Below are 14,183 nucleotides of genomic sequence, written 5' to 3'. Positions count from 1 at the left end.
TCAAACCTGAATTCTCATGGTTACTAGTTGGGTTCTTAACCCACTGAGCCACAACAGGAACTCCTACCTGGGAGACTTTTTAACCAGCATACATTTTCTCCCCACCTCTCCACCACCTGATTTGCTCCCTTAGAGGAATATGAAACCCTCTGTCAATCCTGTCCCACTACAAAAACTAGAGCCTTGGAGAACGCTTTTATTATTGATGAGAAGATGTTGTAGAGTTCCTGTCATAGCACAGCAGAAACAAATCATCTAGTAACCATGGGGTTTTGGGTTCTATCCCTGACCTCGTTCAGTGGGTTAAGGATCTGGTGTTGCCATGAACTGTGGTAGAGGCTGCAGGCACAGCTCAGATCCCATAATGGCTGTGGCATAGGCAGGCAGCTGTAGCTCCGATTAGACCCCTAGCCTGGGAATCTCCATATGCCAATGGTACAACACTAAAAAGTAAAAAAAAAAAAAAAAAAAAAAAATATATATATATATATATATATATATATAGTGTCACTCAGCTGTGCTGCAGAAGAAAAAATCTTCCAGCTATATAATAATGCAGATCCAAGAAATCTTTTGCCAAGAGGTTTCAGCCCACATGTTCTATTGTTTGTTCCCTCTGCCTGAAAACCTCTTCCTTCATTTCTGAACAAGTCCTGTTCTTTTTCTAGATCTTCAAAAGTGTCCCTTTATCACACCCCAAACTGTTCTTTCTTGGCACAAAAAAGCAAGCAAGAAACAGCTATTTGTTCTTCTCTCCCCCTTGACTATGAGTTCCAAAAGGCAAGTCTGTTGTACCTGCCATCCCCAGTACTGAGCACAACCTGCTGAGGCTGGTACTCAAATGAATAAAGAGGGAACTATTCTTTCCCCATCTGATGAATCTTCCTCCTTCACATCTTATGCCCTGTCCACAATTAGTCAAATATAATTCCTAAGAGGGCTGACATTTAGCACAGGGCTAGGCTACTGGGTAAATGACAACTCATATGTCCTGGGGTTTGTTTGGTCCAACCTTATTTCTCCCCAGTGTTAAAATTAAACAATATTTACCTCTTATAAAATGTGTCTAGGAAGCACAGTAACAAAATGAGCACTGGTGAAGGTAGCACCTGACTAGAACCAACAAGAATTAGAGCTTCAGCTGACTATAGAGCTATGAGGGTACTCTCTCTTTTTCTTTCCGGCCTCCCCCCAGCAGAGGTAACCATTCTTAGGAACTTGAGTTTGTTATACCTTTGTTTCTAACAGCCTACTTATGTCTCTCTAAACAGTAAGTTGTTTAGCATTGCTTACTTTTGAGCCTTGTAAAAATGATGTTGTTCTGGTGTGATCTTCTATAGCTTGCTCTCTCTTTTTAAAATTCAACATTGTTCCTAAGAATCAACTATGTTGTTGTGTGTAGCTGTGCCTCATTACTTTTCATCACAATATACTACAGCATTATATGACTACATCACAATTTATTTTTGCAGTCCTTGTCAGTGGACCTTGGGGATGTTTCTGGTTTTTTGCTCTTAGAAGAAGTGCTGCCCCAAACATCCCTGTACTTGTCTATAGGAGCACCTGTGAATATTTAGGCTCCATAACAAGGAATAGACTTGGTTCAGGTGTAGTTTCAGGTTTATAAGATAATATAAAATTATCTTTTAAAGCAATGGTGCTAATTTAAATTCCCAGAAACAGTGCCTGAATCCTTGATTATCCATATCCTCACCAACAACTTGTATTATTAGGATTCAGGAATTGCAACCTCAAGCTGCAGCATTTTTGGCTAGATTTCAGCACTCCTAACTGGACAGGCCGTTTCCTCCTGGCCATCTGACAGGAGAGTTTGATCCGAGACTGTGCCCAAGAGATGGGCCCCTGGGCCTTACACCTTGTTGAATCCTGACTTTGGGACAGAACACCAGATCGAGATAAGAGACCCTGTCATGGATACACAGTCATCACAGAAGGCAATCAATCACAGAATGTGGGATCCAGAAGGACCCTAAGGTCAAACCCTTCACTCTACATTCAAGGAGACCAAGGCTCAGAAAGGTTAAATGACTTGACAAGTTCTCAGAGCTAATTAGTGCAAGAACCTGTCTCTGGGGCTCTCAATTCTTAGACTAGGGTTCTTTTTTAAAAAAAATGTGTATGTTTAGGAGTTCCCATCGTGGCGCAGTGGTTAACGATCCGACTAGGAACCATGAGGTTGTGGGTTCAGTCCCTGCCCTTGCTCAGTGGGTTAACGATCCGGCGTTGCCGTGAGCTGTGGTGTAGGTTGCAGATGCGGCTCGGATCCCGCGTTGCTGTGGCTCTGGCGTAGGCCGGTGGCTACAGCTCCGATTCGACACCTAGCCTGGGAACCTCCATATGCCGCAGGGGCGGCCCAAGAAATAGCAAAAAGACAAAAAAAAAAATCTTGTTCAAGGTTTATAGTAGTTATATGTTGGGGAGTTAGTGTGATATAAGCTCCTCTGCCATTAGTGGAACTAAAAAAAAAAAAAAAGTGTATGTTTGGTTTAGTAATTTAAAATGCTATAACACAATCTACTAAATTAAAAATGACTGTAAATATTCAAATAACCACCAATTTATTTTTAAAAGGTAGTTGTTTAAATGACTGATGAATCTGATAACTTCAGCTTCTTTCCTAATGAACAGAGGTAATATGGAATGTCAATAGGATAACTAGGAGAAAGGTGCAATTTCCACAATTATGGTTTTCAACAGGCAAATTTAACAGTATCAAAAGACACCAATCTCCTGGAGAAAATAATCTCCCATTTTCTGACTGATCATCTTCATCCTTGGAATATCCCCCTGGGCAAATAATAGTCATGGCCTTATATAAGAAAGATATGTTGGAAGGAAGGCAAAGTTCAAATGCAATAAAATTTCAATTCATCCTTCTCTTCTGAGTACTCAAAATTAAGCTATCATAAGAGGCTGGGAACTGTTTGTGGACATTATGACAACATAGCCTCAGTAATCTGATGGTGTATAATCTCAGAAGCCTTTACATGTGAGTGTAGAAAAACTCTAAAGTGAGACCGATTTGCACCTGAGGTACTTAGCGCTCTTGAGAGTGTTCACAACAAGCATAACTCTGTCCCCAGGCATCAACGGCAGTAAAATTGCAACTGGGAAGGGGAGAAGGACAGCTTAATAGGAAAGGTGTTTGTGTGAAGGACAGTGGCTTCCAAAGACTGCAGGAGAAATTTTCATTCTGGAGCTGTTTACTTCAGGGACTCTCTCTTCTCCCCTCCCTTGCCCAAGTGCCTGCTCCTCTCTACCCTGAGAATCCCTTTGCTATTTGAAAATATCTTTTGTTTTAACAATGTCTTCAGGCTGGCAATAAAAGCTTTCCAAGAGGCATCCTCTTTTAATGTCAGGATAAAACTCAGGAGCTGTTTATTACTTTGGGGTGGGGGCGGGCTTGGAGGGAAAGAAAGGACATCTAGTAATTTTGCTAGGAATGCTGACTACACGGTATGGAGGTACTCCTGGTTCAGGTTTTCCTCCCAGCAGTCATTTTAATCAGCACTTCCCCTATTTAATGAGCTTGTAGTGCCATTACATAATCACCCAGCTCACTGGATTAATGATGAAAAGAGGAACTGATTTTTCCAGTTGCATCATTTGAAGTAAATGTTAACTTTCTTTCTGAGTCCTTAGTTAACCGCATTAGTGTGACAAATATGTCTTTGTCTAGCATAAGTAATTAGAATTTAATCACTTTAACTGCATCTTAATTACCCCAAATGAATTGAAAGGACATTTAATAGCAAAGATTAAATTGCCTTAATGAACGATTTTTGTGACTCCATCAATACTTGAATCGCGTTAGCCACTCCTCTCACGCACTTCACCTGCAGTGAGCACGGGGGTCACTAGGTGGCGCGCTTCGCTTGTTTATTTATTTAATTTCCTCCATTGATTTGTTTTAGAAGACATCAGGAAAGAAAGCGAAAAGCACATAGTTTATTATGTTCCTTTGATAACCTCTCTTTGGGACTATGAGATCATCACCAGATGCGAACGAAAGCAGCGATTTCAGAAAGTGTCGATTCTGAGTACCCTGCGGCATTTGCAAAGGGAGATGAGAAACATGGATAACTGGAAGCCTCCCGTGCTTTGAGGGAAATTGTAAGTTGCCCTCTGGATGATTGCCAACATACATACAGAGTTTAAGTCAATTTATTATTTTTTAGTGCAGAGTCCTAAAACATGAGTAACAGGCAAGCTTGGAATAGCAAGACAGACACTGATATGAAGCCAAGAAATGTAATTGCTGTGCAAGTGCAGATCAGAACACCAATGCCTGAAAGTATGGGAGGTTTGGGCCTTTGGGCCCTCCTCCAGGCGTGGGTCCCAATGGACCAGTCCTACCCACAGAACACATTTAATGAGATGGGTCTTGCCTGTCAATAATTGTTTAAGTGAACAAATGGATAGAGAGACTTTGTTCCACATCTAGCTCTGTTACTGCTTCACATTCCCTCTGGCTGCTTCTTCAAAAGAGCAATAAAGAGTCTCTCTTATAAGTCTTGAGTAAAAAAGAAATAAGTTTCCACAAGCAACTCTCTTTGAGAATCCCAGAGGGAATTCTCCAATCTTAAGAACTTTACTATGCAGAAACTTTCTAGACTGATGTTTATGACAGTGTATCAGACATTTCTACATTCTGGGTCCACTGACTTGGTGGACTTGAGCCTGTAATCGAGGCACAGGGTGAAGGGTAAGGGGATTCTGGGCTTTGAGGTGAGAAAGCTGAGATCAGGGCCTCAGTGATTTCCAGCTGTGTTACCACAGTAAGTTCTTAAACCTCAGTGAACAGAGAAAGAAGGAAAATAATGGTAAGTACCTTATAAATTAAGGGCTCCCAAACTTTGCTGCACATTAAAATCACCTAAGAGCTTTTAAAAAAATTCCAATGCCCAGGTCATGCCCTATATCACTTACACCAGAAATTTTGAGGTTTTAGCCAGGAATACTTTTTTTAAAGGATCCCTAAATGATTCCAGTGCATAGCAAAATTTAAGAGCCACTGGCACAGTATTAAATGAGAACATCTATGTGCCTAGCATAGGACCCAATAAAATGTACACAATGGATACAAGCTCCTTCTTTATCAGTTGACTTTCTTATCACTTGCCAAGACAAATCTATGGGTTGTACTTTTGGGTCTGCTTCTGCTCAGCTATTATCAACTTGTTTCACATAAAGGAGAAGAAAATTTCTAGAAGCTAATTTGTTCCAACTTTATGATCATGTAACATCTTTTGAAAGGAACATAATGTGGGCGATTCTATATCAAGACCCTGTGATAAAACATAAAGTCATCTGATTGTATCAAAACAATCAGATTGTCCTGTATTTAGTCATTTAAGGCAATCCTAGCATTTCAGAAGAAGATTAAGCTTCATAGATATTCACACACGTGTTAAAATAAAAATCTGGGAAAATCAATTGACAGAAGACAGGAATTGTGCACTAAATTCATTCACATTAGAAATCAGTTTTTCTCCTTTTACTGAGCTCTATGAGGCTGACATTTTCCATGTAGAAATAATGCAGCTTTCTTCTCCCCAAAGTGCTTATCCCTCTTATGTAAATAGAGGCATAATGAAAATAGCATTTAATGCATACGTGTTGAATTGTTTTATCCAGAATTATAGGAAATCTACCTCTAACTACCAGGACTTCAGTAAGACTCTTCTTCTCTTGCTACCCTAGCTTGGGGACCATTCAATTTTACCGAGAATGTGGAAACTCTTTTTTCACAGGGACTGAAATGAAACTAGTCGTTTCTCATCCAATCCTTCCAAGTTCCTTGGTTGACTTAAAATATTAAATTGGTGTTCATTCCAAAATATGGGGTTGACAAAGAGCACTGAGCACTGCTACTTGAAGGGCAAGGCTCCTAGCCACAAATTTTGAGGAGCAAGATACCTGAGAACCTCCTTTTTAATTACCCACCCTCATTAGACTCGAGGATTTTCTTTCATACAAGGAAATCAAGAATAAAATTTACCTATATACTCTGTGAGAAATTTTTCTTCTGAGAACTTTGGGTAACAGCATCTGTTTGATTAGCTGAATCTGCCAGGAATGTGGAAATGATGACATCAAAACAGCTCATGTAACAACCTCCTTAAAGACCTCGTAGATTAGAGATGACTATAGATTTTCCCCAGCACGGATCAAAGGGACTGAATTGAACGTTTTAGCTTAATGATCCAACCCCTGTCACACCCATAGGGACTTGAATTCCGATTGTATAAGCAGGTGTGCACGTGCACTCAGACGCACACAGAAAGCTGCTGAGGAGGGAGGAAAAAATCAACCACCTGATCAAGGAGGGTAGGTTTGACCTTTTCTACTACTTGATTGTGCGGTGTCTCACAGTTTCTCACAAACCTCTCCTTTCCTCACTACAGCTCTTCAAAGCTGTCCTAGCCAGCTTCCAGGGGCAGAAGAAAAACCTAGGCAACACGCTGGCTGGGCCCTGTCCAGGGTCCTGACAGTGCTCCGGGCCTCCAGGCCTCTAGGCCTAAGAGTGCCGTTTCACCCACCCCACTAGAGAGCAAACAAAGACCTTCAAGCTCAAAGCCTCAGGGCAGCCTTCTAACTCCCATCAGTTAGCTGGAGGGGGAAACAGCAAAACAAAGGAACGCTAATCCACCCTCCCATCACTATACCTCCAGCTCCAACCTCTGATTTCAGACTTCTCTACCTGATATTCTCAAAAAATGACCCTGATATTCTCAAAAAAAAAAATACCAGCAAAAGTATAATTTGGATACATATTCCAAACATGCCTCATGTTTGGAGAGGTTACAGTTGAAGTTTACTTTTTGTCTCATTAGCAGGGCAATACCCAGTCACTGTTTAGGGCCAAGATCGATCCACTAGGTATCTTTTTTTTCTCCCTCTACACTTTCTTCCTATCAAAACAGTTATAGTTTTGAAAATCACTAGGACATCTTTGTTTTAAAAACAAAGCCTCTCCTTTCCGCAGCGGGTTGAATCACCTACGCTTGCTTGAGTGCTTGGCCCCGTGGCCCGCAGGGGGCGCACGCAGCTGCTGCAGCACCACTCAACGCGCTACCGGGGGAAGGTGAGTCCGAAAGGAGAGCATCAGAGAGGTCAGGAGTTTAGCTCCACGCGGCGCGCTGAGCGCCCAAAGCTTAAAGAAAGACGCAGCCTTGGCTTTGAGTCCCTTTGCTGCTACAACACAATCGTGCTATTGTTGACATAGACCGTCCCCAGCCCCAGTTGCAAAACAGTATGGCAGGGCTGGGTCTCTAGGGACTGCTGCAGCCCAGGGACAGCAGAGTTGCTCCGCGCAGACCCGTTTGCCTTTCAGGCGCTTCTAAAGGTCTCAGGGCTACACCGGCTGACAGGAGAGCCAGCCGTCCTTGGAACAGGGAGTAGAGTTTATTGTCTCAGGCAGCCAAGCTCGAGGCACTGACACCACGTCACCATACAATAACCGTCAGGCCTCCTCAAGCCCCAGCAGCAGGTCTCCTCCACTCCAAACGATCAGCTTCAGTCTGCACCACATGCATACTTAACCCCACAGGCTCTTTCTTCTCCTCCCTGTAGTTTGTGCTCCCCAGTGGGGACTGCAAGAAAGAACTATTGTCCCACAACCTCAAGGGGTCAGGGATGGGCTGAGAAAGCCCACACAGAGCCTTCTGGGAATTGTCCCTCAAAGAGAGACCAGTGCAGCTGGTGTGTGAGGGGTCCCTAGCCAACTCCTTGGGAACATGGTCACCATTAAGCCTGAGGTGGTGGTGGCGGCGGGGGGGGGGGTGCTCTAGACTCCTAGGCCTCTGCCTGAAAACTGCTTAGCCTCCAGGTCTTGTTGGGAGAATACCACAAAGCTTTGGAGGTGGTGCTCTTCCTGGGCAGACAGACCCCCTCGCCCTGGGGCTGTGAGGGCATCAAGTTAGGCCTCGCCCCACTGGCTCTTTGTCTGGGCTGCAGATGGCTGGGAGCAGCTGCACTGTCCAAGGCCTGCAGGGCCAAATCTTGGGGGCATGGGGCAGGGAAACCAGTCAGCTTGGCACCTTCTCCTCCTACTCTGGCCCAGGAACCCTTCAAGTTCCTATATCCCACATGCCCAGGCCTGGTTTTTCTCCTGGCCTTGTCCAGAGTCTTCAATGATTGGGGGAGTGGGGTTCCCAGGTCTCAGCATCGCACTCCTTCTGGTGGCCCAGGAAAGCAAGGGGATAGTTGAAATGTCAGCCACTGGGATAAATATTAACAAAAAGCAAATGGACTTGTGCGGGGGCCAGTTATCAATCAACCAGGCTGCAAGGCCACTTATGGCAAACATGGCCCAGGTTGGCCCAGGCGAGACTTTCTCATGGTCACCTCCTGGACAGACTGTCACCCCCCCCCTTTCACTCTGGCCCTTTCCTTCCAGGCCCAGGCTCTTCTCCAGCTAGCTCTGGAGCCAAGTCCTAGACATGAAAGAGGCGCAGTCCCAGGTGCTAGAGACCTGCCTGGCTCCCCAGCGCTGCCATCTGGAGGTTCTTTGCTTCCAGGTAGCACAGGTAGGAGTGGCTCAGCATCACCCCTGCCAGACGCCGCAGCCTGTTCAGTCTTCTGGGTCTTTGGTTCAGCACCAGCTGGTGGGCGTGCATAGCAGCCTCTTCCTGCACTGGCAGCTCCCTTGGTGTGGCTAGAGCCTCCTGGAATCTTTAATTGGAAACTAATCTCCTTGCATCTAAATAGACACCTACATCAGAGGCGGGGCACCATGCACCCACCTACCCACACAGCGGCAGCCGGCCCTCCTCACCTGGGATGAGAACGTGGCGCAAGCCTGGTTGCTCTGCACTTTAATGGGGCAGCAGCAAGTATTACATTGAGGGAACGTATATTGATTTTTTTAAAGGTAGTTAATTTGGTGAGAATTTCCTTCTGTCTCCCGTCTTCCACCAGTCAATGTAATTTCGTAAAGAGAAAACACCTCTCCAAACATGCTGCCATATGAGGAAGGTTTTGACCCTCTACAACAGCCTGCTAGAACCTGGAGTACTGGGAGGGGCTGGAAGAAGCCATTCTCCCGCCACCCAGAGAAGGAACCGATGTCAAAGGTTCTGCCTCGCATGGGGTAGAAACTAGTTTGAGGGGTCTCTGAGCGCCACAGCGAGCAAAGCTGTAAATGGCACCTCGGTGAACGGGAGCTGGCGATGGGGAGGCGGCGGCAACGTTCCATAGCCGCAGCCAGCATGCCCTGCAATCCATTTTAAGTCACCTGCAGTCAGGGCTTACCCGAGATCATTCTAATGGTTCAGGAAACGGCCTCACTTTTTTTTTTTTTCTAAATGAAAATGTTAATGGGGCTGCTCATTGTTGTTCAGAGACTTAAAAATAAGTCGCGATCCTTACTGCCTAACGGAATTGATCCAAACTGGCTCCGCACGCGCCCGCATCCCAGCCTGCCCCACCCCTTTAATGAAGTTAAAGAAAGGAAGATGGAAGAGGCGACGCTCCATCCGGGTTTTAGGCTTTAGCGCCAAACGCATATCCCGGCATAGTCTCCAATTTTTCTTTTTTCTTTTTCTTTTTCTGATGAAAAGCCCACGTGCCTCCGTCCAAAGGCTGGGCATGATTCGCCACTGGCTGCTGGGTGCCAGGCAGCGGCCCCTTCAATAACCTCCGGATCGCTTAAGCCCAGGCTCGCATGCCGCCGAGTGCAGGTTGCAGTATTAGGGCTGCCCTCACGAGGAGGTCAGAGGGCGCTTGTATAGGGCAGGGCGCTAAGCAGGTTTCTAGGGCTCTGGGAGTCTTCTCTGAACCTAATTTGTCAGTCTGTCTTTCCAGGGGGTGATAGGCCTTGGGGAAGGAGCGTCATTGGAGCCCTGGGCCAGTGCCTTCATGGAGGGGGAGAGGGACTTCCTTGGGGTAAGCCTTTCCATTTACACCGCTTCCTTGCATCCCCCTAGCCCTACTAACCCGCCTGTGTGAGCACTGCCTGGTAAAAAGTGTCCTGCAGCAGGGCTCGAGGCTGGTGTGGGTTTGTGAAAAGGTGTCGACTACCTTGGGTGCTGGTAGAGGCGGAGCAGCCAGGGAGAGGTATATTCTTTTCACCCATCCCTTCTAGAGCTTCAGCTGTTCTCGGGTCTTAGTCAACCCTTAGGGTAGGGCACGATCTGGTGGCCGTGCACAGAGCTAGAGTGGAATTGCGGGAGCCCCAGAGGGTACACCGTTAACCTCTTCCTTTCCCCTGCTGTCCCCTTATCCCTGCTTCTCCTGGCTTCTAGGCGCAGGCTGCAAGAGTCCGCGTGGAGACTTCGCTTGGAGCCATCAAGCTCGGGGCTGGGCTAGAAAACCTGGCGAGGCAGAGGTTCAGCGAGCGCGGCGCTTGGGCAGGGAGGCCACAGGAACCCAGACCCCAGGAGTGGTTTGGGTCTTAGCGGGCTTGGAGTCGCAGGCTCGCAGGCACGCCAGCACCTGCCTCCCTCTAGTTTCTCATTGGCCAGCACGAGGTGGGGGAGGGGACCCTGGACTCTCGCTTTGATTTTAGACTGTGAAACGGCTCAGTGCCCCCGGCTCTGAGCGGATTGACTGTCTCTCGTTCTCTAGGGACGAATTAATGGAGAACGATCAGTTAATTAACAAACCCTCATTCCGGCTTTTACCTTTCTCTTTGCCAGGACTCAGTCTAGGGCGCCGAGATGAGATTGGGTTGGGGCTGGGGCGGGGGTGGGGGGTGGACGACAGTGGCGGGAAGGCGGCTGCCTGTATTCAGGAGTCAATCAACTCAGCTCGGATATCATCAAACCGAGTACACCCTGGGTTGCCCTTGGCTCTACCTTTCCGCTTGTCCTCCACTCTAGGGGGTCGCCGAATCTGCTTAAAATTCCCAGTGTGATTCAGGCTGGGCTCATTTTTCCCCTCCGTCAGTCGGCGGGCCAGAACCTTTCCAGTACCTTAGTCTGGGAGCTTCCCAGTACCAGAGAGGCTGGGGGAGCTGAGCGCTGTGTCTATGCAGCGCCGCCGTTACCTTCCCGCCCAACTCGGAAATGTCAGGGCCTCGGAGTTTGGGGCACTGGAGACTTCGGTTCGCAGACTTTTTTCTTTCCCTACACTCTACCCCCTGCATGGGGATTCAGACAAGAATTCATGCAGAGAAATAAAACAAGATGCGACGTGCTAGGCGAGTCGGTAGCGAAGGCGGTCCCTGGGCTCAGCTGGAAGTTCCCTTGTTGCTTCGCCGCCCTCACCTGGACCTTGACACGGTCCGCCTCGCTCTCTACAGCGGGTCACAAACGCAGAGTGTGTTCTAACCCTTACAAAGCGTCCGCTCCATACACCCACCGCCGCGCGGCTTTGGAATATTTTGCTGGAACTCCCAGAGTACCCACCGCCAGCTCCTCCAACCCTAACCCGGCGCCACTAAAGTGAGCCCGGGAGGGGGTGGCGGTCACTGCAGCGAGTTCAGCCAAATATTTGCGGGCAGCTCCTGCACGCTTCAACCCAGCGCCTGGTTATTTGCCAGGGATACTGAATAGTAGCACCTATGCACATTTCCACGCAAGCATCGCCTCCCTCTCCCCAAACCTGGAGTACTCAACCCAGAAGGGATACACAGACCATGACTAGCCAGGTGCGGGGATTTCTCGCCTGTCGTGAGAGAGCTTCCTGCGCTATCTCCAGCACAAATGCGCCCCCAGAATCAGACACGTAGCGCCGCTCAGCTCCTGGACCTTTCTACACCCCAATGCACTGAAATCTGGAAGAAGATGTCTGCTCCCAGAAGCCATGCTCTGGCTCTTCCAGCCCCAGGGACCCCCTCTCGGGGAGTGAAGCATGCACAGATCTCTCTCTTTCCCTGCCTCCTTAGGTGCCTTCAGCTTCCCCAGTACCTTATCCCCCCATGTGCCCAGCTCCTTGGCCAGCTCACCTGCTAAGCGGAGCGCAGACATGCGCTGGAACTCCGGCTCCTGCAGCCACTTCCACATTCTCCGAAAGGTCTCACGGCCAGACTTGAGTTTGCTCCAGGGTTTGGGGTTGCGCAGCAGGTCTGAGAGGGTCCCTTGGGAGCGGCAGAGCACCCTCTGCGCGAAGATGGCCTGTGGGATGCTGTAGCGCTTGAGCTCGGTGGTGATACGCTGCGCCACCTCTTTGGTATTGATCTCTTCCATTTGCCCTGAATTACTTCCATTGCTGACCTGCGCACCGGTTACCGAAGGGTTGGGCTCCCGGGCGGTGCCCAAGAGTTGCCCGTGGCCCTGGGCGTTCAGGTGGGCGTGGGGGTGGTGTGGAGGAAGGCCGTTGATGGGAACCATGCCGGCCGAGGTGGGCGTGAGGTGCTGCTCCCCGTGACGGCCGAGCATGGCCGGATGGTGGGCTTCGAAGCCGTTGGGGGTGAGCATCTTGTCGGTGGGCATGGCGGCGCCTGGGTGGGCATAGTGCGGGAGCCCTTGCTGGGAGTTGTGGATGCCACCCAGACCAGACCCAGAGAGGGGCGAGAGGCTCTGACCCATGCCGGCCACGTCCTTGTGGTAGGGGGTATAGAGGTTATTCATGGAGGCCAGCCCGCGCTCGTCCCGCATGAGCGTGAAGCTACCGCTCACGTTGCCTGCCAGGCGCTGGTGGTGGTGCGGGTGGTGGTGATGATGGTGATGGTGGTGATGGTGGGGGAACTTGTCCGAGACGGTGGAGATGGGCGGCAGCGGCTGCAGAGGGGTTAAGGTGGTGTAGGTGGTGGGCATGCTCATACCTGGGGGAGTCTCGCAGGCCATGGTCATGGTGGGGTGCAGGGGGCCGGCCAGGCTGTGCTCGGGGGCCCGATGGTGGTGGTGGTAATCGCCGCTGCCGCCGCCGCCGTCCAGCAAGGACGCCATGCCCATGGAGCGTGGGTGCGCGGGGGGCAGGTGGCTGCCACGGTGCGCCACAGAGCTTCGCGCGTGGGGGCTACCGCCCAGCAAGTCGGCTGGGGCAGGCACCGGCTCATGGCTCACCCCGTGCAGCTCCCCGATCGCCTCCATGGTCAGCTGCGCGTTCATCGTGATCCCGGCGAGCGGGCTGCGGACACAACATCGATGAGGCCGGGCAGAGGCGGCGAAGGGGCACGCAGTCCGGTCTTCACATCGGCTGCTAGCGACTGTTGCCTTCCTTCTTTCCTCTCACTGTGGGGCTGTTTCCCTCTCAGTGAGTCTCGCCGTCCCTCTTGCCCCCACCTTCCCCTCTGCGTCCTCCGCGGTTTTTTAAATTTTTTTAAAAAAATATTAATTTCCAAAAAGGATCCGCGCAGTTGGGCGAGCGCAGTGCCCCCAGCCCACCCGCCCCGGCCCCCTCTCACCCCTCTCCTTCTTAGAATTGTGAAGCCCCCGGCTCCCCTGACGCAGCCCGCGCGCTTTCCGCGGCTGCTGCCTGCCCGCACCGCTGGCCAGCTCCAGCCATGGCTCGGTTACTGTTGCAGATTCTGTGGCCGCTGTTCCGCCGCCGCCGCCGCCGCCGCCGCCACAGCCGCCGCGGCCTGCCCTCCCGCCAGCTGGGCGCAGCGCGCAGGCGCACGGATCGGCCCCGCCCCCTCAGTCCCAGAGCCAAAGACCGGTGACGTCCCCTAACAAATGAAGTTGGGGGGGGGGGGGGCGCCTTACCAGAGGTGCCCAGCCGGGGGCGGGGGGAGCGACGCGCACGTGCGAGTGCCTAACGTAGAGCGCGACCTGGGACTGCCACTGCAACCCCGGGAAACTTGGATTACTCTAGGATCCCTCGCATGTGTGGGCTCTCCTCCCAGCCCCCGCCCGCACTTGCTGGGCTAGCATCCCTGGTGGCGCACTATGCCTAGAGAGCCATCGCCCCTCTTACCAGTCGCTGTCTCCCGGTGGGGGGTGCCTGGGGAGCCTCAGCTTGTGTCATCACTCTTTGCACCCTGGCCTATTTCATGGGAGGGCTTCTAGGAGTCCACGCTCTCCGCATATTCAGATGTTTGGCCTTTTGCGGGGGGAAGGGAGCAAATATCTTAAAGGCCTTGGTCAATCTCGCCACTGTTGACCGGACAACCTCTGTCATCCATCCCTAGTAATTCTCTGCCTACCCTTCCAAGCTCCGCGAAGAGGAGCACTTAGTGCCAAGAGTCCCGGCCCCGGCCATACCTCGCAGTCCTCCACCGCCTGGATCCTTCCCGGGCTTAGCTAATAATTAAAGTGGCGCGCCGCTTCATGCAT

General features: G+C 50.0%; 1 protein-coding gene across 1 annotated transcript in view; it reads right to left on the bottom strand.

Annotated features, from left to right (window-relative positions):
* The window catches only part of ONECUT1 (one cut homeobox 1), a 36,713-nt gene extending 23,435 nt beyond the window's left edge, over window positions 1-13,278 (bottom strand). Inside the window, exon 1 of the mRNA XM_047769441.1 lies at window positions 11,912-13,278. Within this exon, the coding sequence (XP_047625397.1) occupies window positions 11,912-13,016 (1,105 nt within the window). The 5' untranslated portion in view covers window positions 13,017-13,278. The remainder of the gene's footprint in view (window positions 1-11,911) is intronic.
* Window positions 13,279-14,183: the final 905 nt, after the last annotated feature.

Source organism: Phacochoerus africanus, chromosome 2, assembly GCF_016906955.1.
Source record: "Phacochoerus africanus isolate WHEZ1 chromosome 2, ROS_Pafr_v1, whole genome shotgun sequence".
Lineage (NCBI taxonomy): Eukaryota > Metazoa > Chordata > Mammalia > Artiodactyla > Suidae > Phacochoerus > Phacochoerus africanus.
This window is presented reverse-complemented; position numbering and strand designations above follow the sequence as displayed.